The sequence below is a fragment of the Phyllostomus discolor genome, chromosome 11, assembly GCF_004126475.2.
Source record: "Phyllostomus discolor isolate MPI-MPIP mPhyDis1 chromosome 11, mPhyDis1.pri.v3, whole genome shotgun sequence".
Classification (NCBI taxonomy): domain Eukaryota; kingdom Metazoa; phylum Chordata; class Mammalia; order Chiroptera; family Phyllostomidae; genus Phyllostomus; species Phyllostomus discolor.
Genome location: NC_040913.2, coordinates 93599977 through 93627969, shown reverse-complemented (window position 1 = coordinate 93627969; position 27993 = coordinate 93599977). Strand labels below are relative to the sequence as shown.

Genomic DNA, 27993 nt, shown 5'->3' with positions numbered 1-27993 from the left:
CTAATTGATTTTCCCTAATTTACATTATTTGTCTTCTAAAAATATGCTCAGGCATTTTCTGAGTTCCTACCTTCCAATTCTACTTGAAGTAGGAACTCCCCCTCTGCCAAATCATGCAACGAAGAGTGAAATAAAATACAGAAATGACAAAAAGTATAATTTGGACCAAATTACGCACTTTTTATATTTTCAGCACACTGTATCTTCACAGTCAGAACACTCATTTTGCTTAAAGCGTGTCATTAACTTCTCTGCACCATCGTGGTATAATCACACAAAAAATTATGTGCTTGAGCTTTTCCCCTGTTTCAGTAGAGAAATCACTGGCCAGCCCCAATAAGCCAATCAGCGAGCTCTGCCACTCGAGCTACGGAGCCGGGCCTGCCGGTCCCTGGCCACCCGCAGCTGGCGGTCTCATGAGTGGGACAAACAGACCCCACTGTGTGGGGATGGAGCACCTACCAACGTTACAGGGGCTCGTGGAGCAAAGCCAGCCCGGACACGGGCGGGACACCGACACAGCTTTGCAGTGACTAAACAAAACAGGACTCCAGCCAGAATATTTATCACCGGGTGACTCTGAACTAGGAAGAGTGCCGTTCGTCTAAGCTCACTGAAATGAGGGAGAGCTCTCACCATCGCTGGTGGAAGAAAACGCCTTGTTTCTGAGATTTGATGAAGATCTTCACATAAGCCATAATGCCAGCTGAATGTAACCCAAATTTCATCTCAATGAATTAGTCTTGCAAGAGGATTATAAATCTGCCAGATACATTCTACAGTAATTTTTAAATTTATCACAGTTTTTATTTATGTCTAGGGAGTCCATCAGGGATGCCCTAATTCTCAGCAAGCTCTCGTGTCGGGGTGAGGAAGGAAAGGGCACTCCTGTGGACGGTCGTCTGAAATAGAGGAATAAATCTTTGGGGAGACGTTAAAATTTACAGCAGTGAGAGGTCTAGATGAGTCAGAGAGAAAGAGTGAGGGTAGGAGGTCCGCCGGGTGCCACAGCGGGGAGACAGACTGGGCGCGGACCCGGTGGGTCACCTGCTCACCAGGAATGACAGGGGCCGCGAGCAAGGATGGCCCAGGGACCTGGGGTGGGGGACCCAGCATTCGGAGGGGAAACAGAAGCCACATCACCCGCAGAAGGAAGGGGGAAGCTCACGTTTCAGTGGGAACACTGACGTTTTCACACTGGAGGTCTGCAAGGGAGTCAGTCCATAATTTATTAAAAACTCGTTGAGAATTTCGGTCAGTGGAGATACAATGGAGTCTCCTTCGTCGGAGTTCTGTGCCTGTGCTTGTTCGTGTATACGGTTACTTGAGGGATGACAGCCACGGTCCTGACCGCCAGCCGGCCTGCGCAGGGACCGTGAGAGCCCGGACCACCGCGTCCCCCCTGTGCCATCCTGGCAGAGGCTGAGACGGGCTGCACGTCCCTGCCTGGCAGATGACAGCCCTGCTCAGTGTTGTCACTGTGTGCAGAGGGGATGCTGAGGGCGAAGTGCTGTTAATCCAGCATCCACCACGGCAACCTCCCCCCCTGAGAATTGCACTTACGTTCAGCTGAATGTGCATGGACTTCCCAGGGCAACCAGCGGGTGGTGGCTTCAGGGTACGAGCCCAGATGTCTTCAGGCCCTACACCTGCACGAGGTCCTACACCTGCATGAGGTCCTACACCTGCACGAGGCCCTACACCTGCACGGGCTCCCGGCCACCCCTCGCTCCCCTGGAGGGAGGTGTTCGAGTACATGAACTGGAAGTGGACGTGGGGGTGTTGGCTCGTGGACTGGAGGTCACCGGGACCCATCGCTGGTTTGTCCCCTGAGCCTGGGGAGGGGCTGCGTTTTCAGGTGCTCCCAGCTTCGCTGGGGCCATGGGGCTGAGGGAAGGCCAGCAGTGTGGGGGGGGGGGGGAATGACAACCCCATTCCATAACTAGCCACACAAACCTTCCAAGTGGCACACCACCCCTGCCCCTTCCTTTCTGGCAGCTGGATTCCACCTGCAGGGCTATTCTGAAGTTCCACCCGGATGGCCTAGTAGTGGCTCCGGACACAGATCTCGTCACAGCTGGGGAGTGGCTGCACAGCGTGGCTCTAATGCACAGCCCTCGGCGTCAGCACAAGGGGAGGCTATCGATGGGCACGTCCCTTCTTCCCGAAGGAAATTCCGCTGGTCAGCCGTGCCTTTTCCTACATCCCGCTTCCGGGTCTAATGTGCCAAGCACACATCACACCCATTTCCGCGTGTGCGTTCTGGCAAAGTCCGTGGGTTAGAACTCTTTCCCAATGTGCTTTTCATCCTGAAGAAAGCAGTTCCATGGGTGGAATTCAACATCAAATGGTGTTTGTCAAATGAAATACCAAACATTACCGTAAACGGAACGAGAGGCTGACAAATCTGTTTCACCAAGATGGGGGGACTGACACTTTTTTCTATTTATCGGAAGATAAAAGGGTAGACTTATCTGCTCTTTATGGAAATTCATATATTTTCTTCTATTCATAGGAAGATAAAAGTGTAGACCTATCTGCTCTTTAAAGAAATTCATACAATTTCCTCTATTCATAGAGAGATAAAAGTGTAGATGTATCTGCTCTTTATGGAAATTCATGCATAAGGTAAGTTGATGGTGGCCTCAAATTTTAGGGCAAACATTTTCTCCAAATTAACCAGTTTACATGTCTGATAAAAATAGCCTATCTCACTTTTAAGCAAAATATGTCCTTATTACCTCCCATAACTTAATTTTAAGGAGTGTCTCTTAATAAGGAAAAAAATTATGGCAACATGCAAATGTTTCCCAAGACAATCTGCCTCTTAAGTGGACAAAACCACGAGGACAACGCAGGGAGAAAGGATACATCAGAAGCTGGGGGTGCTTTGGGGGAGCCCCGCCAAGCCTCACCAGGCAGAGTCGGTGCTTGGCTTGGAGAGGCACAGGTGCCCGGGTTAAACTGCCCCTCAGGTGTGCGGGATGGCCGCACCCCCGTCTTGGGTGCATTTGACTCGCTGTGCTTCAGGGACACCCAGTCTCTGGGCTCCAGACTCACGTGGCGACTGGCCAGCGAGTCCGGAAGTCCCGGTGAGTGAGTGCTGGCGTTTCCATGATTTGCAGCCGCTGATCCTCTCCTCCACCATCGTCCCCCTTGTCCTGCCCCGGCTACTCAGCGGGACAAGCGTGACATTGCAGAAGAGAAAAAGTAGGGGCAAGGGGGTAAAAGGGTATTATGTGGCCGTCAGCTGGTAACCTTGCTGAGGCCGAGGTCACCCCGTGTCACCCGAGCTCAGCGTGGCTGGAATACAAAGTGTGAGCTCGTCCCCCTTGCCTCTCCGCACCCGCCCCTGTGGAAGGACAACGGCCTGCACTTGGGGGGCGGGGCCCACAGCGCCTCCCAAGGGCTGAAGAGACATGCCTGCCCTTTGGCCTTGCCCCCTGCTGAGGGGGCGGCCTGGATTTACCCACGTCTGAGCAAAACCCACGAGGCGCATTCTGAGGTTCTGCCCGCACATGGCCGCCCTGTCTCTGCCTGGGCAGCGGCGGGGCCCAGGTGAGAAGGGCGAACTCCAGGGCTGGACTCCAGGGCTGGGCAGCGCTCGCTCCCCGGTTCTGAAGGCTGAGTCTGTGGAGCGGGACGCGGCCCACCCAGGGTCACACCACACAACCCCGGAGCCACATGGGAGGGTTGGGGAAGCCGGTTCCACGGGTGGAAGGGCAGGGCCTCCAGCAGCCGCTTCCCCTTCACAGCGACCTTGGCCGGCAGGCCTTCCCCGAGAGGCCGGGAAGGAGACACAGATAAAGAACACAGCGGCCGGGGGACCGACCGCATCCGTGGAGATGAGGGCCTTGGGAGAGGGCTGTCACCCCGTTGCTCCCGAGGGAGAGCTGGCTCCTCACTGTACACTGACCCTCCCTACTGCCTGTCCAGAGACCCTGCCTCCCCCCACCCCAGGGAGACGTCCTGGGAGGCTGCTCCTCAGGGTGAAAATCCTCACTAGGGCAGAAGAAAGCGGTGCCGGGCCAGGAGGCGCTGAAGGTGCCTCCTGCCAGAGCAAATAATCACCAAGAAGCAGAAGCTGGCTATTGATCTGTGGCCTCAAGGAGCGGACGCAGGAACGGATTGTTGCTGTGCTTGCCAGGCGGGCGCACGGGTGAGGCCTCAATTAATGCAGCAGAGAGGTCGGGGCCATGACGGGGCCCTGAGGCCGCATGTCTGGGAGCACTCCGAGTATTTAGGGGTGCGTCTGTCGTTGGGGTTCTTGGGACTGGCTAGAGATAAACTTCCCGAGGAAAGACGCGTATATGAAGCTCAGAGACATTGGAAGATCTCCTTCATTTTCATGGGACGACCTCTTGATTTGAAATGTCTGGGTTTAATGCATTTATTGCTCCTGCGGCCCACAAGGAAGCGGCCGGCTCTCAGAGGGAGCGGCCGCAGGGGAACCCAGAGTAAGCGTTTCCGGCTGATGCCCTACAGCCGCCGTGTGCTGCCGAGGCGTTGCCTCTGTCCTGTGTCCACGGAGGATGACGAGAAGAATCACCTTGGATTACGGTGAGAATTATAGAGACGGATGGAAGAGCAAGCACCATGAGGATACCGGAAATATTTAAAAACTAAATGACGTATTTTAATAATTAAATATTGCTCGTTCTGAAGTTGAAAATCTAAAGGACTGACTATGTGTATAATTCTAAGTAACGAAGGACTAAGAATTTACACATGATAAGGCCAATCTGAACTCAAAATATTTTATGGAGACGTTGCTACACTTACAATGAAAACCAAATCAATTCTAATTGCATTTATGCAGTGAAACCAACATGGACGCCAACCAGGGGCCGTGATATACCGACTCGTACCCCAGGGCAGAGGGAGGCCCTCGGTCCTGACCTGCTGCCCACCGGGTACTTCTTAGTTTTCATTTTATTTTTATATTTTGATCAATTGTTTTTGCATTCATTTTTATTTTTAAAATTCTGATGCATCAGCCTTTTAAAAACCGTTACTAAAACTTTATCCATGAAGGCAAATCTCCATTCAGAATGTCCCAGGGTTACGTGTCTGGTCCCTAGAAGTGCTGCCTAAACGACAAAGGCAAGCCTATCCCAGTTTCATAAGGAACCCGGTGGATAAGGGAAAAAAAAAGTTAAGTGCCCTCACCATTTAGCAAGTTAGCTTTGCAAATTATTTAGTGCAAAGTAGAAAAATGAAATGAAAATAATCACTTTGGTCAAAATCACCTCAGAACGTTTTTGGTGTCAAATGTTGTCATTTTCCCCAGTTTCTGAACCCTGGTGAGCGCGCTCCCCCGGAGGCGTGCTCGTCAGAAGACCAGGGATGACGCCAGCTGCTGGTGACATCAGCCTGAAACGCGACGGTGTCTTACGTTTGCAGAAAACCCGCATGTCCAACACCTGTGGGGGAGCGACTGTGCATTACAGGACCTGCTTTTGGGAACGGTGGACATTCCTGAGTTTCCAGAGTGACCCGGTTCCCTGAAGTAATGCTATTGTAGATGTAGATTTGTTTCTAAACCATTTACAAGGCACATTTTACAATCTATTAACTATATAACTTTTTTTTAGAAACCAGAAGGCCACATATCCATTTACTGACAGCTGTTAACTTTGGGTCATGGGCATAGGAATGATTTTTATTGTTTTCTTTGTACTTGGGTTTATATTCAAAATTTAGGTTCCCAGCGGTAAACAGGTGCCGAAGTCCTCAGACCATCAGAGCAGCGGACGGGAGCGCCTTGCCCTTGAGGCCTTCGGCTGCGCTTCCCTAGTGTCTGCGTCACAAGTGCACAGGGAGGCCAAGGGCGGCCGCCCCGCTGCCTGTGTGCAGGGCAAGCACCTGCACCGAATACCCTTCGCGCGTGAGAGGTCACGGTGGGGCTGAAGCCTAGTCCGTCCCTCTGGGCGGCAGACGATGGGCAAGGTCAGAGGCTCCTGCATCACCTTCGTGGGGTCCGTTTCTCCCAGTTACTGGCTTCTGCCTGACCCTGACCACAACAGCTGTAAGCACATGAAAGTCTTTCGACCTTCAACTTGGCCACAGAAAACCTCGCTTGCGTGCACCCTAAGCATGCTCTAGACGGCGTCCTATTTGTTTGTCAGCGGAACTAAAGTCCTGTGTCTCGGAAGGACCGTTGATCAAGAACAGCCCACCCAGTCGTCACCCTTCCGAAGGATGACTCGGACTTGGGATTGATGGCAATGCGCGGGTTCAACAGGAACACCTGTGCACAAACCCCTGTTTGCAGCTGCCGCTCTGAAGTCCTTGATCGACAGTTAGTTATAGGTCTCTTTTTCCCAGCCAACAGTATGTTAAGAACAGGACATCCTTGATAGCAAACGGAAGTCATGCAAGATGGACTCTGGACGGTGTTTGGGGCTCACGGTCATGGCCACACCTGCCAACCTCTTGGCCAGACACGCACTGTGTCCCCCGGGCTCTGTGCCAGAGACGAGTGGGGGCCCCTGTGGTGCTGTCTGGGACGCTTAAGTAACCACCTGCATCGCGTTCGGTGGCTGGCCCCCAAAGCCCCGCCCCCTCCTGCTCAGCTAACGCGGGCCTCGGCCACACGTGCGCATGAATACTGACATGTGTGAATATTTATGCATGTATGTTTAATGACTGAAATACGTACCCTGCCCTTGGCATCATGATCTTCAGAGGACAAAGTGAGAATCCTCACAAACACACTCTGAATTTAAAACCAGTCACCGTGGGCATGCCGACTTCACGAACAGGGCCGGGGCCCCGACCAGTAACGTCAGCCCAGCAGAGCTTGCGTTAAAACAGAAAACAAATGGCTGTCTCCACAGGGCTGGCTCTCTGTAGGCAATGGACCCGTGCAGGGTCCTCTAGGCCCGGAGCTGGCTACCTCGTGGTGAGCTCTGTCAGAGGTCCTCACAAATTAAGAAAAACGAGACGAAGGTCAGCGTGAGCATCGATGACACCTGCTCTCAGTCCAGAGCACCTGCTGGCACCAGCTGCTCCGCACGGCCGCCGTGCCTGCGTTAATAAGTCGGTCCCTTCCCCGGGAAGAGCCCCTCCGCCAGGCCAGGCGCTGGCTGCAGGGAACGGGAGGACACGTGTGGACGGCTTTGTGGTCCCCACGTCTGTGCTCCTGCCAAAGGTTCGGGGCTGAAAGCCAAGTTCGGGCTGAGCCCTGCACGCCCGGCCCTGCAGAACAGAACCGGGAAGACTGCCCTGGATGGGGAGCGAGCCTGCAGGGCCCAGTACAGTCCTGGCTGAGGTCACTCATGCTCACCTTGGGCCCTGCTGCTAGCCCTCCTAAGCCACCGGAGGTCTGCACAGTGAAGCTGGGGCCACACAGCAGCCACGGAAAAGCTGCCGCCATGCGCGGCCCAACGATGCCTCCCCCAGCGGGGCTGAACAGCAATGTGGACAATTTCATAGCCCACGACATCCGACCATGACATTCCCTGCCCTCACAGATGCTTTCCAAATGTTTCCTGTTGTGTTTTAACCCATGGGTTTTTTCCTCGTCGGTCTCTAGAATGCAGAAAAGAATGGTGTCCCCATCTGGGTGGTCAGGGACGGCTCCCCGGGCTTTCCATGCTCTGTGGGCCTTGGAACTCTGAGAAAGGAGGGGGCAGGCCCTGCGCTCAGAGAGCCCGGCTCCCAGAGGCCGCCGGAGGGAGGGCAGGCGGGTGGTCAGCAAACGAGTCAGGACAACGTCGTTCTGCTGGTCGATCGGGGACACCCACAGAAGGAAACGCAGAGCAGAGGTCTGTCTTTGAGGACACGTCGGCGTGCGGGTTTAGGGCATGAGGGACAGGGGCAGGTGCTGACGGGCAGCGTGGTCAGGAGAGGCTCCGTGGAGGAGGTGGCAGGTGAGTGGAGCTCCTGAACGTGAGTTCCAGGCCCCTATGCCATCTCATGCCAAAGGTCAGGTAAGTGCAAGAGGCATGACAGCTGACCGTGTGCCCTGCCGTCCCCAGGAGCGCTGCACTGCTGATATTTGGTGGCATGCCCTTGCCCTTCCAGACTTCTGTCCGTGCATCCGTGTGCGTGTCCACACATGTACACACACGCGAGTTTTAAATACGAAGGGAATGGCACTGCAGGTATGATGTGCTAATTCACTGCTCCTTAGCAATGTGTGCTGAAAATCATTTCACGTTGGTGACTATGAGGTTTCTCGTTCTTACAGGTGAGACGACGCCCCCCCGGGGCCCAAGGACACCACACTGTCCGGTGTGTTGACGAGATTTAATGTTCACACGGCACTGACGGGGGCGGGTCCGAACACAGCCCTTCTTGCCCCCTGGTGCGGCGGACACTTCTTCGTAAACTCACCACGCATGTTCGGACCTGCTGCCAAGGAGCCCCCTGAGAGGCTGACTCCCTCCCCACGCCCCTGCAGGACCGTCGCCCTGCCTGTCACCGGTGATGCACGCACATCATTTCCTTAAGGGAAAAAGGCCATCTCATAGTCACTTAAGGCGCGTGTCCATCAGAACGGAAGGAGCCGTATTTCACATTATTCACGGTGTCACGCCCCCTCACTCGCCTGTGCTCTCTCGGAAGCGCGGCGGAAGTCCGCAGTGGTCCCCTCTGCTCTGTGCAGACGGCCCAGTCCGATCCCGGTCGGACGCGGCGACCCCGCAGCCGGCTCCAGGAAACCGCACACGCTGCATCTGCAGCCTCCGCGTCAGCCGAAATCGGTTCCCATTTCTCATTCTTAATAAGTGGCCTGTGAGCGCAGTCCTGAATTTGGCGTAACTTGCCGTTCTTCTCCCTCGGCATGCTCAGCTCCGAAACAGTAACGTTTCAATAAATCTGATGCGAATGGAGAGAATGCCCGTGTCCCCCACGTCCATCGCAATGCTGGTGGACACGGGCATGGCCGTAGGACCCCTCCCACTGGGGTGCTGGGTGCTGCACCCCCCACCCCTGGTGCAGAGGCCTCAGACCTCCCAGGAAGTCCCGAGGGGACTGGGGACACCTGCTGCCTCGGCCACGCCCTCCCCAGCCCTGCGGCCCCAGCCCCGCTGTCCCCGAGCTGGGGGAGGGGAGTGACACTGGCTGCGTGAGCGACACACGGGCCCCAGTCAGCCACACCAACCGGAAGCAGCGAGGTCCAGGGGCCCCTCGGTTTGGGTGTTTTGCCGCGGCCACTGGCAGGGGCTCAGACGATGAGTAAGTGACCCCTCCTGTCTTGGGCACCGTTTAAGAGACTAAACAGTTCACGGATCTGGCTGACGTGGAGCCCACGAGACCCTCAGCCCACCGTTTCCTGCGTGGGGCGGGAGACAGGGCGTGTCTGGGGCGCAGTGCTGATGCCCAGCAGAGGGGCTGAAGGTCCCACTTCAAAAGTGTGCTCATCACCCCAAACGGGCTCCCTTGAACCCCCCGGTCATCTGTGTGTGGGCTGGCCACCTGGCATGTCGGGCGGGGGTGGCCGTTGCTTTTGCAGGCCCGTCTCACAGCGGGAGACACACAGGCGAGCCCACTGCCCCTCGCCTGGGAGAAGGAGAACCACGGGAAGGCAATTGCGAAAGGTGTGCACCCCTTTTCCCGAGCAGCCACACCTGCGAAGGGTCACCCCGGTAGCCTTTTGGTGGCCGAGGCCCCCGCACGCCGACATAGAGAGGCAGCCAGCAAGGAGTCGGGAGAGGCGAGGACCACCCGGTGCTAAACAAACAGACTGTGACCCTGGGTCCACTGCCCGCTGGGGCAGGTTTCTGCCCTTCGCCCAAACGCAATGGCACGGTGGACCTCAGCCACTCACCGTGTGTCGCCCGAGGACTTGCGTGCACTCCATATGCATTCACACGCACTCGGACCACCCGCAGCCCTCCCGGGGTTGCTCCCAGTGTCCTGGGGCGAGGCGAGTTGAGCGAGGCTGCTGGGACCCCCGGATGAACCCCACTCATCGGGGGCCATTTCCTGTACCACGGCCCCAGGAAGTCACTCGCAAGCGGAAAGCGGAGGGGAGTGAGCGGTGGGCCCTTCCCTGGTCATGCTCCCCCGGCAGGAGGGCCATGCAGAGGGGGGACTTCTGTGGGGCATGGGAGAACGGGGAGCTGCTTTGGAAGGCAGACACCTGCCTCCTCCCACAGACGCCCTCCAACAGCCCACTGCTGTGCCTGCGACACTCTGTTTGCATTACAGGATCCAATCGTCAAACGTCCTCACGGGAAACAAGGAGGGGAAACCCCAAAAGCTGTGCATGAGCATTTATAGCTAATACGCAGAGCACAGATTTTTACTGTTGGCCACTGTGAGAGGCAGTGAGGGTCATAAAGCCGTAAGTTCCAAAACAACAGCAGATCGGCTCCAGGAGAAACACCCTGCTCAGAAGGAGACCGGGCCCCAGGGAAGAGCCGGGGCGCTGCCGATGGGCCGCAGGCTGGCTTTGTTTCTCTACCTTCGAGTTGGGCCCCAGCAGACTGAGTCAGAGGCTGATACCTGGCAGAAAACCCTTTCTTGCAGGCGCCACCCCCCACCCTGCGGGCAGCGTGCCCCCCGGAGAGGGGGCGGTGGGCGAGGGACAGGCCCCGGCGCCCGGGACCAGGAGCCGCCTCCCTCGCTCCTTGTCCACGGGCTCGTGACTGAATTCTCCCACCCCGAGCCTGACCCCCTCGCTGCTGGGTAAGATGATTCACATGGAAGAGTCTAGAACATAGAAACACAGACCCTAGAAACCGCCAGCTGAGAGTGAGCTGAACGTGACTTGCACACACGCTCACACACGCTCACACACGCTCACACACGCTCACACACCCAGTCCCAGAGAGTAAGGCCCACACTTTCTCGAAATACTCAGCAGGGCCCTAGCTGAGCGGCCCAGCTGGTTGGAGCGTTGTCCCGTACACCCAAAGGTTGTGGGTTCGATCCCCAGTTGGGGAGCAGCATACGGGAGGCAACTGATGGGTGTTTCTCTCTCCCCCGTCCTCTCGCTCTAAAACCAATAAAACATATCCTCCAGTGAGGATTTAGAAAAATATGCAATAGAGCTGGAAGAATACAGTTTCTCCCCCAAGAGGATATTTTAAAATGCAACCTACTACAGCATTTACAATGCATTAATCTTACTAAAAATCCAATAACTAGCTTTCTTTTAAACAATAATTTTGTCTTACATGGAAACTAAGGGCTAACTATTTTCGTTAAGGTACAAACTGCCCAATCTCAGTTAGTGTCCTAAAATGGTTCTAATTTCCTCTGATTTATCTGTACAGCAATCATACTTGCAGCACAAAGTAATTCAGCCCGAACATTAGCCCTGGTGGCCTGCGATGGCTTCACACTCGTTTCCAGATAAGAACAAGGGCCTGTTCACCGCAGGCCCGCAAGCCCGCACAAGCTGCTCGCTGCCCGCACCCCCACAGCCCCACGAGGCGCCATTCCCCGGGGCGCAGCAGAGAGGAATACACTTCTCTACCCCAAACCCATTGCTGTGCCTGGACCCTCGGTGCAGAGAGAGACACCGAAGTGATGTGTGTGTGTGTGTGTGTGCACACAAGCGTGCATTTGCACACCTACCGGTGGGCACACACATACATGAGCATACACAGCTCAGCACAGAAGCTAACGTATCACTAAATGGTCTCTTCGCATCAGACACACGCAGCATCTCCCGCGAAGGCTGGGTCGGCGCCCAGACACACGTGCCCACGGCAGCGGCGGTACTCACCGGCGGCACCACATGGGACAGCTACTTAGACACGCAGACCAGTTTCCTCACTTAGCAGGTCACAGCCATGCAGCTGCTTGGCAGTCTCTAATCCTTAATTATACCGTCACCAAAATACTAAGGGGTCACTTAGATTGTCCAGCAGCCACTTTTTCGTGGTCAGCAGACAAGGAGTCTTCGAGCACTAACTGTGGGGCTTCGCACACCGAGGGCGGGAACTTCATTCAGATCCAGAGGGGCACCAGAGCCCTGAGCAGGCGCACGGCTGTCAGGGCTGGGAGATGCCACTGTGTCACACGGGCGTGCTCAGTGGCCGCATGGCTGCCGATTCTGTGACACCGTCATTCGCATCATGATGAAATACGACCCCATCTCAGCGCTCAGCGCTCGCGTGTGTCAGCCGTGTCCCCGCTGACGCACCGGCCGCCCTCTCTCTGACGCATCTCGTGTTTTGGAAGGATGCTTGTTGCACTGCGTCCGGTGGATCCACAGTCCCTCGGAATGTGTCTTTCTCACCTTCGTAAGCTTACACGGAGGATCTAGCCTCACGTATTTCCAAATGGTGATGTAAACATGTGTGTATGTGTGTGTTTACACATCACTCTTTGTTCGATAATCCCTAAAACAGTCCTACCTCCACCCCCTAGACCATCGCCGGCAAAACTGGTCACGAGTCAATGTGTGTTAGCTGAATAATAAAACCAGCACCGATCTTTAAAGGGTTCACAATCTGTTGGCTTCTCATTTCTGTAGGCTCGCTCTCTCGGTCAGCGTGTCTCCGAACAGTGTCCGGGACTACAGAAACCGTTCAGAATATGCTGATTCACCGGTGAGAAGGCCACCACCACATGCCCCTGGACTTGATGTTCCACACACTGCCCCACTGCCAAGGGCCACGGGAGAGGCTCCTGCCCGCTACGGCAAAACGAAGGGCTGGAGACCAGCACAGTCATCTTCTCTGTGACCGACCGGACCCCCTCCCCGACCCGGAAGACCCGTCTTACAGGACTCAAGCCCGGCACTTGTGAATAACACTCTTCCCTAGCCACCCTTCCCGAGCCACCCTTCCCGAGCCACCCTTCCGGGGACATGGCCAGGCCTGAGGAGGACTACGGATCTCCTGAGAAGCAGGAACTTTGGGGGCCCTGGCATCACTGGGGGACAGGTCTAGCCAGGTGGTCTGTGATGAGGCCTCGTCGAAAAGGCAGACAGACTCCGGAAGACTTTGGCAGAAAAGTGTCCAAGACTCAGATATAGTGTTAGGACTATGCTAGAGCTTATTTTCTTAAAGATTTTATTTACTTATTTTTAGAGGGGAAGGGAGGGAGAGGGGAGAGAAATATCAATGTGTGGTTTGCCTCTCATGCGCCCCCTACTGGGGACCTGGCCCACAACCCAGGCCTGTGCCCTGACCGGGAACAGAACCAGGGACCCCTTCCTCGGCAGGCCAGCACGCAACCCACTGAGCCACACCAGCCAGGGCTAGAGCTATTTTATATGCTGGCTGGGGAGCCGAGCCAAAATCTCAGGGAAGTTCTGTGTGCATTTTTCCCCAATTCTTCTTAACTCTTGCAGCCAACAGACGCACATTTTTGACGATCTGCTGAGCTCCCCGGCTGGAAGCACCGCCTTGGGAAGCAGGTCAAGTGCTTGCTAGATCTCAGCCGGGCGTGCCTGCAGCTAGAGAGGAGGCCCAAGCGCAGCTGTGGGGCACGCCTCACACTCAGACGGGGGGTGGGGGGGGACGTTGTCAGGAGTTTCCTGGGGTCTCAGAGAAGCTCCAAGTGTATCCCCGACACGCCTTTTCTGAGAAAGTATCGATCAGAGTTGTCCCCGTGACCTCACAGAGTCGACGACATTAAAACAGAGCGTGCACGCGCCGAGAGACATGCGGGGCTGGAGCCCAGTCCTCACGGAGGGCGCTGCGGGCGCAAGTCCTCGGGGTTTATTTCTGGCAGACCCGGCGCACGACTCGGTGCTGTCGGAGGGAGGGAGAGGGATGCCGTTCTGTTCCCAAATGCCCTTCCCGACGCAGCTCCCTGCTCCAGGGCGCCCTCCTCACAGGGGTGCCGGCCAGACCCTCAAGGGCACATCGCCCTGTGGGGCTTTGATAGCCTTCTGCTCTGGGTTCGAGGCACAGAGAAGAGACCACCAGTGCCCCCTTACTTCTCCTCCGGGAGCGAAGACAGAATGTCCGGATTATGCGTTTTCCCAAGGTTAATCGTTAATATTTTACATTGGGACATACTGGGCTATCGACATGTTAGGTAATGTCTCACCTGGAAGAAATAGTGGGTTTAATGCCGCACGGCATGCCGCATGCTGCAGACGAACACCATCGCGGGTGCTCGCTTCGGGGACCGACAGCGCAGCGCCAGCACTGGCTTTCAGTTCGGAGAGGGCTCCTGCTCTCCCCGTGAAGGACTAACTCGGGCTCATGGGGAGAGCCCACTGGGTGTGTCAATCACAAGCCACAGCCCTACCGGCAGCCTGAACTGCCCTCCAAGCCCCGCCCCCGCAGCTGGTGCCAGCATCCAGGCGCCCGGGAGTCATCCAAATCCGTCCACTCCTAACTCCTCCCTGTCCCTGCAGGCACTCAGCGTCCCTGTCACAGGGGGGCTCCCCGGTGACCACGTAAGAGGGGACATGTTGATGAACAGTCTGGGGACGGTGGTCTCCCTGGTTCGATGGCACGTCCTTCTCCGCTCCCTTCCCAAGAGGGAGCTCCGGGGGAGCCAGGCAACGTTCCGTCACCTTGTTCCGTCACCTGGGTTCCATCACAGGGAACTCCAAGTCACCGGCCAGGTGTGGGACATGTTCTGTCAGGGGTTGAATAATTTCATAATAAAGCAAGTCATTCGCTTCATTATTTTGAGACAAATAATATGGATAGCATAACTCTTACTGAGCTAGTAAGATAAAAGCATTCCATAACAAGAATAGAGGTATGTTTGTACACTGGGGATTGCATAGATGGCGAAAAGAGGTATAATTATGGGTAGGTTCATAAACACTGATTTTCCCCTACACCTTTCATTAAATTGTAATGACTATGGGCAAATTAATACAGTAAGGAGTGTTGCTGTTGCTGAGTCGTGTTTTCAGTGATGGGAACGTGAGTTTCCCTTTTGCGACAGCAGGGTCTCTGCGGTTCCGGGTCTCAGCTGCGTCTGGTGTTTAGGAGGTGAGTTTAGGCAGAGCCCAGGAGTGTTTGAAACCACAACTACTGAGTAAAATTAAATATGTGAATGGCAACTGCTCTAGTAAGCATCTATTCTGTTTTAAGAAATGTAGAATATGTCTATATGTATAGCTCATATATATACACATACAGAACAAATATTCCTACCTACTCTGTACTTGGGAAAGTTAAGTGACTTGCATGAAGTTTTAAAACCTAGGAGAACGGCCTGGGTGGTGCTTTCTGCTGCGCAATAACAGCTCAGGTGTGGGAGAGCTGATGGAAGACACACGCATGCTCTGGTGAGCACAAGAGGGTCAGGTCACACTGGGTGCGTCCTCCGAAGACAACAGTGTCAAAATGAGGGAGGAGCTGACACAGAATTGCCGGGGGAACTCCACATGGCCAACGCGTTCTCCTTAGTACGCCGTATGTCAGAGATAAAATCATAAGACGAAATAAAAACATACATGTCCTGTTAAATTAGTGCAAGACAGTGGCACACAGGTCAAGTAGCGCTTGGAGGGAAGCTTATAGCTTTAACTATTGATCTTATAGAAGAAGCAAGAGCTAACTCAGTGACCTCACATTCTGCCTTGAGGTGCTTGGAAAAGGAAGAGCAGAATCAACCAGAATGGACAGAAGGGGGGAAATAAGAAAAAAATGACTAAAATAGAAAATAGATAACTGGGAATATAACAAAGCCAAAGTTTGGACTTCGAAAAATCAAGAAAATGTATATACCCTTAGCTAGAAAGAAAAAAAAAAAGAGGAAGGGAATATAAATCACCAATATTAAAATGAAAAATAATTTATTACCACAGGCTCTATGGACCTTAAGAGGATTTAAATAACACTATTAACAACTTTTTCCTAACACATTTGATGAAACGATTAAGTGGCTAAGTATCTGTAAAAATGCAATTTACCAAAACTGACACCAGAAGAAATAGAAAATCTAAATAGCACTAAATTGAGAGAAGATGTTTCTCTGTTGAAATTTGTCAAAAAGATAACAGTGACATTACACAAATTTTCAAGCCATGGAGGAGAGGGGAACGGCTGTACCCCATTTTCTGAGATCACCCCAACTCTTAGAGCAAAACCCAGAAAAGGTTACAGAAAAACCACACACCAAAATCACTCATGTGCATACGAGATTCTTAATAAAATATAACAAGTTCAACCCATGACACAGAAAATAATATCTGATGACCAAGTAGACTGTATCCTAGAAAGGTTTAGATTCACATTGAAGATACTAAAGAATGTAACTGACCATATTACTAGAAAAAAATAAAAGAGACCACGATTTAAATGGAGGCAGGAAAACCAGTCCACAAAATTAGCCACTGGTAATAACGCCCTCAGCGAACTGGTAATGGCAGAGAACGCTCTCAAACTGATAAAGAACATTCATGGAAAACTCGCAGTCAGTGCACCAGCCAAGGTTGGGTCAGGTTTCCGCCACACCCGCCACCTGGACGGGAAAAGTGACCGTGAAGTCTGGTTCCCCAGGTGTGCTTCTCCCAGCGCACCCTGGCTGAGCGTGATTTGGTGCTGGCAGGCAGAAAAACACAAACTGTAATGTTCCACAGCTTTATTCCACACCAGCCCGAGTAGGTCTGAGTCTTTAACACCATCCTCTGAACCGAAGAATTCAGGGCCTTACCTGACGGCCTTTTAATGTTGAGATAAAAAGGGGGAAACGCATGTGCAGAGAATAAACCACAAAGAGAAATTATAAATACGGGGAACCCTAAACACAGGAACAGCAGAAGCTGAGGGCAGCCACTGCCTCTGAGGCTGAGAGGTGCCCACGGTGGGAGGGAGGGTGATGGTAGAGAGGGCTGCCCCGCCCACCACGTCCCGGCCTGCGGGGGAGGGGCAGCGAGGGTCACAGTCCAGAGTCCAGCAGGGCCGGATCTGCCTGCATGCTGTTGACCTTCCTGGAAAACCGCCCCAGGGGATGCTACTAAGCTGCAGATCTGAGGCCCCCAGATGTCCCACAGGGCTGACAGCCAAGTGGCACAGAAGTAGGGCCCCCCCCCCCAGCCCGCTGCAGCAACGGGGGTGTGGCTCGCAGGGGGCACCGCCAGCTTCATGCAGTGGGGGGGGGGGGACAAGGGCAGAGGCAGAGCGGGAGGTGACACTGCCTGCCTGCACCGCAGGACATGTCCCTAACAGTCAGCACTGCCCCGTGTCCTGACCCGAGGCAGAGACAGTGTCCGCCTCTCCGCTGCGCTGTCCTGCGGGCGCCGGTCATCCCGGCGGGGTTCGGAAGAGAGACGGCCGGCCCCTTCGCAGGTAGGACTGTTCGCGCTTCCAAAGAGTCCCCGCGGGGTCATCAAAACTGCCACTAGAAGGAGGCACTGCATTTAGAAGCGTTTCAGGGTACTACGTCAGCATAAGACAGGTGACTTGTACTTTTGTGAACAATTGCAATGAAATTTTAATAAGCAATTAAAATGACATTTGAAAAACAATGGCTTTTATAATAGTAACTAAAAACTAAAAGCTATAATGAATGAAGCTAATTGAACATTTTCTGATGAGAAAGTTGAAGGAATACCGAAATAAATGGAGAGAGATTTTACAGATACATGGTGGTAAACTCTATTGTTTAAATGGCAATTTTTTCCCCAAATTCATAGACTCAAAGCCATCCCACTGAAAACCAGATTTTTATAGACATTGACAAACCGGTTCTAAATTATTCAAAATGCCAGGGGGCTAGAATAAACCAAACACACGCACGAAAGAAACCAAGTTGCAGGAGCTACTCTACGTGATTTCAAAACTCAAGACTTTCCCAAATGGAGCGAGAAACATTTATGAAAAATGTATTGTTACAGCAAATGTGTCAGGCAAGATCAGGTCGGGAGACAGGAACCAGAGCGGCCATTGGAACAGGGAGAAGTTAACGCAGAGAGTGATCTGCAAACAGCATTCATGGACAAGCATGACTGTGTGTGAGTAGGCAGGAACATATGAGTTTGTTTTTATATGTACATGTTTTTGTTTCTTACAACCTTGACTGCTGAGTAGGTGTGCGTCTGTAGCTACCACAGTCAATCCAGCAAGAAGACAAGCAGACCGATGAGACGGGAAAGGGTGCAGAAGTCCTTCCTCACGGGCACCGGCAGCTGGGGTTTTGACCACGGGGCCACGTCAGTCAGATGAGAAGAAGAAACTCTTTTCAACAAAATGTGGTCAGATCACCGGGATGTTAAAAACCTGAGCGTCAACACTTGCCTCACACAAAAAAATCAACCTTATAAGAATTGAAGTATTGTCAAAAATGCTTCCAAGACAAATGGGTATCCGCATGCAAAAATGTAAATGATAACCTTAATTCCCACCACGTAAAAATTAACTCAAAAGGCAGCACAGACCTACGAGAGGGGCTGGACTCCCCAACTTCTAGAACAAAACATAGAGGAAAATATGTGGGACCTCGGAGTCTGCACGCATTTCTCACATTTTGCGGAAAATCATAAAACGAAAATACAAATACTGATAGATTAGACTCAGACTGGATTAAAAGCAGGTACCATTCAAGTGCACCATTCAAGAGAGGAATCTGGGAGAAGTTATCCGTAACACGTACTGTGTGTCATTGGAAGGTTTTCAACCGACCACCGCCGAAGGAAGCAGTGTGAATACCGCACAGCACACGAAACAATACTGCCCCCGTACTAGAGACGCCCTATCCACCCCCCCCGTGTGATGGAATTTCAAGGTGGGGCCTTTGGGAGGTGCTGGGGCCGTGAGGGCAGGGTCCTCACTAGTGGGGTGACTGGCCCCAGGGAGTCCTGTGGAGACACAGTGAGAGGACGCCACCTGGGGACCAAGATGAAGGCCCTCTTGGACTTCCTGCCTGCAGGACCGGGAGCAGCGATGTCTGTGGCCCCCCCCCCCCCCCCAGACCGCGGCGTTCCGCCAGAGATGCCGAACCAGACTGAGACTCAGGGGAGGAAATGGGAAAGGTGGAAGGTGAGCACGTAGTTCGCAGTCAAATTGCAGAGCCCCCTGGATATCAGGGGGATGTGTCCTCGAACTGTCCACCTCACTGTCAGAGCAGGAGGGACACGGAGCTGGGACAGATGTCTCCGGATCAGAGAGGGGCAAGCCTCAGGCAGGAAGGGTGGTGCGTCAGGGTCCTAGTCCAGGGGCGGCCCGCCTGCCAGGGAACGGGGGCACGTTCTGTGAAGGCTGAAACAGGGCGCAGCTAATGAACAGACGATGCAAGGTCCAGAGTGCAGCGTTTTGCGACCCCAAGGCTGGAACCCCATGTGGGAAGCAAGGGGAGAGGCAGGGTCGGCAAAGGCCAGGGACAGAAACGCAGCAGGGACGTGACAGTTCTCGAAGGGGAGTGGCTTTAACTCCAGGTAACTCAACGGAGTTCGATTCCTAATTGTGAGCCACATCGTTTTTCTTGTGCTTAAGAGAAGTCTTCGTTTACGTCTCAAAATCTACACGTTCAATTTCAAGTTACTGATGGAGGCAAAAGTCACTTACGTGTTTGTGTATTTTTAATATAATAGTCCAAGATGATAACATACATTGTGCACTATTTCTATTGAAAAACTGAAGAATTTTGAATAGAGTGAATAATACATGCTGCATTAGAGAGCAAGTTACGACGTAACCATCAACACTGCTAGCCTCCAACTTCTATGTTTTGCTATTTTGGGATTAAATCTAAATCTTAAGCTATTTAGAAAACTATTTCTTATTGCGGCTAAACAAAAGAAATTTCTTTATAATAAAATGCTCAAGTTGTTTCAAAAGAACAGCTATTGATATTTTTGCTGGTGCACCTTTCACTGTTGAAGACACATCTGAGTGACAGCGAGACCACAGAGCCCAGGACAGTGTTGGCAGTAACCACCGGGGTGGGACGGCGCACCAGCAGTTGATGCGTGAACCCTCGGACAAAGGGGTCCTTCATTCGAACCCCAGACCTCCTGTGAGTGTTGGGAGTTAACTGTGTGGGGGGAGTCAATCACAAGGTTCAACAGGAAACAAATAACGTCAGAGTCTCCCGGTAACGAGAATTTACTGCTAATTCTAACTCCTCTGCCCGTCAGCTGCTGTGGAAAGGTTGCAGCCTTCTCAGTGTCGGCTCCAGCAACACGCCGGCTCTTATTCCCCATCGTTGTTTATTCCGTCTTTTAGGAGTAAGACCCACAGTGCCCAGCAGCCCCTGGAGGAAGCCTGTTTCCCATGGGCTCCGCCCGCCTCTGTGGCCCCTACCTGGGCCGGTGGCGTCTGGGTACGGAGCGGTCCCCACACACTCACAGAGCACCACACAGCAAGGTGTGCCGAGCACAGTGACAGGGGGGAAGTGGTGCAGCTTAGTGTGGGGACAGGAGCATCTTCCTCACCTCGCAGGGGTGTCCAAGCTTTGGGCGTCTCTGGGCCACACTGGACAAAGAAGAGTTGTCTTGGGCCACACATTAAATAAATACATTGCAACACCTAATCACAAAAAGTCTCATCACGTTTTAAGTAAATTACAATTTTGTGTTGGGCTGCATTCACAGCCATCCTGAGCCACAGGTTGGACACCTCTGCTTTAAGGACAAGAAACAGGCAGAAATGTGGCATACTGGTCCCCAGCCCCAGATGAATAAATTAGAGGTAACGGTACACGAACCTAAGACGTTTCTCTCTTGTCAGCCTCCCCTGCTTTCCCCGGTGCAAATATCGGTGAGTGTTGGGCACCCGTGAGACACACCAACGCTCACAGGTGTTGGTTCAGACACCGTCCACGGGGCCTCAGGTGACGTGCGCCCAGCCCCAGCCTTCCGACCTCAGTGCACCCGGTGCTGACGCCGGCACCTCCCCAGCCGGGCAGGGGGCCCGGTCCCTTGCTTTGTCGTTCTCACTAACCCAGAAAGTGAACATCACGTCACGGTAAGAATATAAAGAGGACAGCAGACTGTCCAAAAACAGGTAGTCTACGAAGTTAATATGTACGAGAAGGTTCCCCTAGAGGAGGGTAGGATGAAAGGAACTGAAGCCAAGAAGAGGTTTTTAAGAGGGCTTGTTTGTTAGGCCTTGTTTCGCACCGGGAAGAAAGAGAGAGAGAGCTCCTTCTAACACGAGGTCACACGGCTTGACCTGCGAATAAGCTGCATTCTCCTTTTCGCCATCGCTCTCCTGGCAGTCCCTATTACAAGTCTCTTCAGCATCACAATGGACCGCTGTTCCCCAGTAGCATCGCTTATTTGGAATAAAGGCGCATAAGTGGCTGGTCCTCAGCAGAGCAGCCCAGAGGACAAGAAGGCCTGCACGGCAGGAGCGAGGGCAGGCACGCAGCCGCCGTGCGCAACAAACTCCCGTGTGCGGGGGCCGTGTGCCTTCGACGGGGAGAGCCAGCTTCCCCGGGGGCTCCGGGGCCGGCTGCGTGCCACGCGGGGCAGCAGGAAGGGCCGGTGGAGAAGCGCGTCCACACACGGACGGCGGGCGTTCACCGGGGGGTGATCCGGAACATACTAGAAGGTGTTCGACACCGGAAAGTGCGTAAATAAAACGCAAATAAGGCATGCTTGGAATATGCTAATATATTTAACACCTTAAATAAACAATACATACATATCTGTATATTAGGTAAATGTACAGCTATCATTACATAGCCTTAGAGTTGGAGGTTTTTCTCAGGCTCCACAATGACGACCAAAATTCCTGACCTGTGTGTGCACTGGCGCCAACCTTGGCGTCCCCGTCACTTCCTTTATCCGAACAGTGGTTTCTCCTGCCCACTGTCAACTTTTCTACGTGACACCAGACAGCCCCAAACGTAGTTTCTAGTCAACGCTAAATGTTAACACCAGAGCAGAAGGCTTTATTTGCAAATATGTATATACTTAAATATGTTCATCAGGGTAGCTAAGGAACTCTGATTCCTTGGAAAAGATAGTCCTTTTTCTTTTGCAAATTAAAAAAAAGGAATAGTTGTACAGGTGCAATCTCTCACACTGACTAATAAGACATGTAACTTAAATCCCATCCGGAACACATTTTTCTTTCTTCACGGTAAAAATCATAGATCAACAGAGAAAACGAAGGGGGACGGCATATATTATGCACTGAGTAAAACAAAGATTCTCCCAGGATTGCCACCGTCTTTCATGCTTCTCCCCACCTCCTGTGTTGTTTTCATTGACTGTGTTCTCTGAATATAAAGGCTGCTTTTGTCTTTTCCTGAATTGTGCTCTGAGTGCTCAGCCGGACTCATTTGTCTTTGTGTCATCTCTCGCCAAACCTCCGTGGCTTAAAACAATGGGACCTGATCATGTCGCTGCAAGTACCTTGACGATGACGCCGCGCGGCGGACCCCCGAACACTCTGGTGTTCGCCAACGGAGCCCACCATCGCTTTCAGGGAGAAGTTACGTTTTTAACCACTGAAAGATGGTGCATGCACCTACGGCTTTTTCTTTTACAGGAGCTAGAGAAAATGTCCTTTCCTCCCAACGAAATGCAAAATATCAACTCCAGCGACGCCTCGGAATCTAAGTCAAACGGGGCTATGGGCTCCGGACTCCGGACTCCGCGCGGGGAAGCGCCCACGACACTCACCTCACTTTCAGGTTGCCCTGCTGCAGCTGGCCGTCGTACACGGACAGGATGTCGAAGTCCTCCTCCAGCGCGAAGGAGTGGAAGGACAGCTGGATGCGGTTGCGCTCCCCGGTGAGCACGATCCAGGTGCAGTTGGCGTAGTTGGGGTAGCCGTGCGGGAACCCGGGGCTCTCGATGGTGCCGTTGGGGCCCTGGACCAGCCCCCCACAGCTCTGGCCTGGAAAAAACGAACACACGTGCGAAAATCGGTCAAAAATCAGCATAGTATTTTGGCTGTTGTTAATCTATGATTTTAAAAATATTTTCCAACTAGTTTTCCAATCTTTACGATGACGTGTCTTGTGATCCTTCATGGGGGGGGGGGGGCGGGCAATAGTGGGTTCCCAGTTGTGAGTGTGCAGAGCGGTTTACTCTTGTCCCAGTGCTCACTGGTCACCGTATTATTTTCCATAGTCGCAACTGCCCCCCGCTGCTGGCCCGCCTCACTGAACGGTAAACTGCAGCAGTCTCCTCCAGGAGTAAAACACAGAACAACAACAGCAGCAGCAACACAAAAGTACCAAGAGGACAGAGAAGGAGCCTGTAGGACATTTGCAAGGTCATATTGGGGCGGGACCTTTCTGGTAAGTCACAGAACTCCTACAAGGATCTTCCATTGAAAGGCAGGCAGCTGGGAGATTAGCAAGAGCCACGCACCGGCCCGCCAACTGCACTCCAACCCCGAGACACACTCTAAAGCCCCGCCTTCCCAACCCACCCACCTGCCTCCCTTCCGCCTCCATCCTCCACCCGCCTGCTTCCCTCTGCCGCCTGCCTCCCCGCCCCAGGGGCTCCTCCCTGCAGATACGCCCAGGGACACACCGATCTGGCCCCTCCTGTGCTGGAGCTCGCTCCGTCCCACTGCTGCCCCTCACAGTGGGCCTGCCGTGGCCCTTGCTGCATCACCCAGGCTGACAAAGAGGAGCAGGGACCAAAATCGAGACAGGTGGATCGTTCGAACTGCCCACAGGAACGCACTTGAGTCGTGTGAACTACAAATATTGCCCCCGTGTGAGGGGACAAAGGAACCCCATCTAATCGTCCCAGCATGAGTGCGTCCAAGGTTGGCCCTGAGGGGCCCCAAACACTGTTTGCAATGCTTCATTGCCCCCTCGCCTGGCCGCTGCCCACCAATGGGCTTACATGAATCTAAATGTTCTGTTTAATTTTATTGTTTTAATTAAAAAGTCATTCATGTATTGGGGTGACACCAGTTAGTAACATTACATAGGTTTTAAGCACACGATTCTATTACACATCATCCGTATGTTGTGCTGCGCGCTCCACCGCCCCAGGTCCAGTCCCCTTCTGTCACCACGTGTCCCCTTTACCCCCTCCTACCGCCCCGCCCCCTGCCTCCTGGCGGCCACCAGACTTCCGTCTGTGTCTGTGAGTCCGTTTTCTCAACCCTTCATCTTCTTCAGCAACCCCTCAAAGTCCCTCCCTTCTGACAGCTTCCCTGTTTACCTCTGAGTCTACTTCCTCCTCTGTTAGTTCATTTGTTCACGAGATTCCTCGTGCCAGGGAAATCACATGGCGTGTGTCTTTCTCATCGCTTAGCCTGACGCTTCTCGGGTCCATCCGTGCTGCTGCAGAAGGTGAGGTTCCCTTCATTCTGTGGATGTGTGGTCAGGTTTCATCGTGTGGAGGACCACAGCGTTTTTATTCACTAGCTGCTGATGGGCCCGTGGGTGCCTTCCAAACCCTGGCCATTGTAAAAAACGCCGTGCTAAACACAGGGCGCATGTATCCCCCGAACCAGGGTTTGGGGTTGCTTGTGGTTCATATCCAACATTTGTAAAGAACTTATTCAATGCAACACCAACGAGATGAAACAATTCCATTAAAAAATGGGCAAAGGACCTGAACTTAAATGTTTTGACAATATAAGAAGAATAATAAGAAAGTTTTGAAGGAACCCAGGGACATGCAGATTACCGCATGCAATGTATGTACCTGGACACATGTATTATCCCAGCCTTTATTATTGGAAATATAAAATCATTTCCAACTATGTTTTACACTTAAAAATTTTTCACAGTAGTAGCTCTCAGTGAGCGCACTTGTTCGCAGCAATATTATCAAACGTTTGTGGGGGCGTGCTAAATCTTCATAAAAAAGGCTTAATGAAAGGGATTTATGAGTTTAAAAACCAAAGAACTAATAATAACCCCATTTTCCACTAAATTTAAATCTAAGAATAACCCTATACCAAGTGGATATTAAAGCTGTGGGATTTTGAAAGGTCTTTAAAGAAAAAACAGCTTTCCTGGTTTATCTAGCAGTTCTCGCCTCACTGTAAATCAACAACTGAAGCTTTGATTTTATACATTGGAGGAAAAAGTAAACAAATTCCACAGAGGAAGTGTCAGCTGGAAAGCAGTCACGGCTGTGGGCCCGTCACGGTGTGACAGATGAGCAGAAGTGAACACGTTCTCCAGGGAGTAACATCCAGGCGGCGTTTGGGGACCAATTAGCACAGAGCATTTTGCAGGATGCATCCCTTCTGACCCCTGGATGGACTTCTTCTGCACAGGCCCCGTTAGAAACGTTCGAACGTCTCCAAAGTCCCCTGACAGGCCCAGGGAGACCGCGCGTGGCAGTGAGCCCAGGAGCTTCTGAAAGATCGATTCCTGAGGAACACTGTGATGTGGATGGGCTGAGCCAGAGACACCCGAGACAGCGTGGGGGGAGAATGAAATGGGAGACTTTTTTTAAAAGATTTTATTTATTTATTTTTGGAGAGGGAAGGGGGGGAGAGAGAGAGAGAGAAGCATCAATGTGCGGTTGCTGGGGCCGTGGCCTGCAACCCAGGCATGTGCTCTGACTGGGAATGGAACCTGCGACACTTTGGTTTGTAGCCTGCACTCAATCCACTGAGCTACGCCAGCCAGGGCGAAACGGGAGACTTCATGCCACTTAACAGCACGAGTTGCTCTAAGGCCACAGTAACCCAGACAGTGTTCCGTCCGTGCGACCCTAGACGGAGAGCCCCAGACACACCCTCACGGGGAGACATGGGTCTTCCCGACAGATGGGGCTGCCGATCACCAGCCGGGTGGAAGAGGCGTCAGGACTGCCCCCAGGGCGCACAGACCTCCGACCCGGATGGAACGCACACCTCCCGTAAGGTGTGAAACGGCGGCACTTCCGGGCAGAAACCACAGGAAAAGCGCCCCGCCGCTGTGCAGTGAGCAAGGGTGTCTCCGACGGAACACCCAGAGTCATCGTAAACGGAAATAAGGCAACACATAAAAGTAATAAAACAATAAAGGTAATGGGTGACGAGGAACTCCAGAAAAATAGGGCATATTTACCATGCATATGTTCAACAAATGACGTATTTATGATACGGCGAAGAAAACCCCCGAATCAGTAAGAATGAGGCAACACCCGGGCAGACGACGGTGACAGGCGGCTGGAGATCCGGGGTCAAAGGAGGGTGTTCCTCCGGCTGGAAAGGGCCCGACGGGCCGTGGAGGGGGGACGGACGACCCTGCAGCTCCGACCCACCGTCCCCGGGCCGGGGCCCCGCTGCCCTCACCTGTCCTGCAGCTGGAAGGAAAGAGCAGCTTGTGCCAAAAACAAAACCGATTTCTTTGGTCCCTCTTTTTAGGAACAAGCCCCCCACCTCCTAACGCCCGTTCACCCCCTGCCACGTTCGGTCCCACCAGGAACATGCAAAGGTTCTGCCATCTAGCCAGTATCTCCAGCCTCATGAAATACCTCGATTTCAATTAAGAAAAAACACCCCGTATGAGAATAACCGCCTGCATGAGCGATGGTCCCACAGCGGCACTGCGCAGCACGCCTCAGAGTAGCAGCACCGTGTGACGTCTGTGCCAACGTCGCGCTGAAGGGCGCCGGCTGAGTAGCCGCGCCCCCGGAGCCCTGGATCTCGGCTTCCCAGGGTCCGCGCCGGCTTCAGGCTCCCTAACGCACTCACAGCAGTCAAGGTCGGTGCCACGTATCGCTGAACTACAGCCGTCTCCGGACGGAGACCCCAAGCGCACAGTGACTCTGCACGTTTGCTCCCCACCGGCACCTCGCCTGAGCCCGGGCTCCCTGCTCGCCCTCCGTCTGAAGTAAAGCCGGCTTCGGGGCGGCGAGGGCTTCCGGCTGAATGCAGTGCGTCGGTGGCTGCAGGTACACAGGCGACAGGTGGCATCTGTGCCCACTGTCGGACCGCTCACGCGCTTTCCCGTGAAGACAGGGCTCGGGGCCTGCCGCCCCCCAACCCCCGCAGCGCACACGGAAGCGGCGACGTCTCCTCGAACACCGTCCCCAGCGGGGACCCGAGCCCGCCTGCCCCGGGGGGCCTCCGCCTCCTCCGGACGCCCCCCCTGCAGGGCGCCGGCCTGGGACAGAGCGCTCGCAAACACTCTGCACATGGTTTCTTTAACGACTCCCGTCTATGCCTGGTTTCAGCCTCAGCCTTGAGCGGAGCTTCAGAGCAGCCGAGTGTGTGAACTGGAAGCGATGCTAATGAACAAACTCTACATCCTGCAATGACAATCACACATTAACACACTGCTCCACGGGAGCTGGCTGTGGGGGCATTTGTAAGTCACGTTTCCCAAGGGCGATGAACGAAGCCACAGGGTTTCGGTGGTCGTTTTGATCTGCTAGTGAATGTTCTGTTATCCTTACAGGAGTGAAAATGCAATTGTCGCCGAAGAAAACGTCTGAGGGTCTTTCCACAGGCACCAATGACGGTAGTCACCCCCAAACAGCACAGCCAGCGAGAGAATCGGAAGCACCCCCATACACAGCCCGGCACAAATAACACCCCTTTTTATTACAAAACCTTTTATTATAAAGTCATAAGCATGTCACTCTGTGACATCACAGTATCACGTTCAGGCACACCCTATGACACTTTAGGTGAAATGTTCAAATTAAAACCATAAATTGTTGCGCCCCATATTATCACCCCACCAACCACACTCAGGCCCAGCCTTCCTCCTGCTGGTCAGTGTGTATGTAGCATGCATGTAGATTGCATGTGCACCATACACCCACATCAAACAGAAACGAACACACGGAAATGTGCACACGGTTGTTGTTATTTTCTGTAATTCACACAAGCCACCGTCACGCAGTTCAGGACACGCTGTAATTTTTACGAAGCGGCGGACGGCGAAGTTATATATCGATTCCGTGTCGGTGAACCTGGGGGCTGATGGCTAAACCGTGTAGCAGTGGTTAGAGGCCTCCTGAGACGCTCGGCCTGAACCTGCAGCAGTCAGCAGAACGTTCGACACGGGGACCCACAGGGCTACTTCAGTGTTGATGTCCCCTGGCCCAGACACCCCAGCACCCCACTTCTGCACAGAGGGTTCCAGCCAGCATGTGTCACTTCCAGTCTGTCATCGACTTCTGGCTCGAGGAGGGGGTGTTGTCACACATGTTTTCACACGGAGTCTCAGTCGCCCGTGACAGCAGATCCGAGTGATCTCGTGGGTGTGGAAATGCACGTGGGAGTGAGGGGGATACTTGGA

At 53.3% G+C, this 27993-nt stretch overlaps 1 protein-coding gene across 1 annotated transcript in view; it reads right to left on the bottom strand.

Annotated features, from left to right (window-relative positions):
• The window catches only part of LOC118497255 (CUB and sushi domain-containing protein 1-like), a 498451-nt gene that overhangs the window by 262334 nt on the left and 208124 nt on the right, over positions 1–27993 (bottom strand). Inside the window, exon 2 of the mRNA XM_036011115.1 lies at positions 22454–22670. Coding sequence (XP_035867008.1) covers positions 22454–22670 — 217 coding nt within the window. The remainder of the gene's footprint in view (positions 1–22453; positions 22671–27993) is intronic.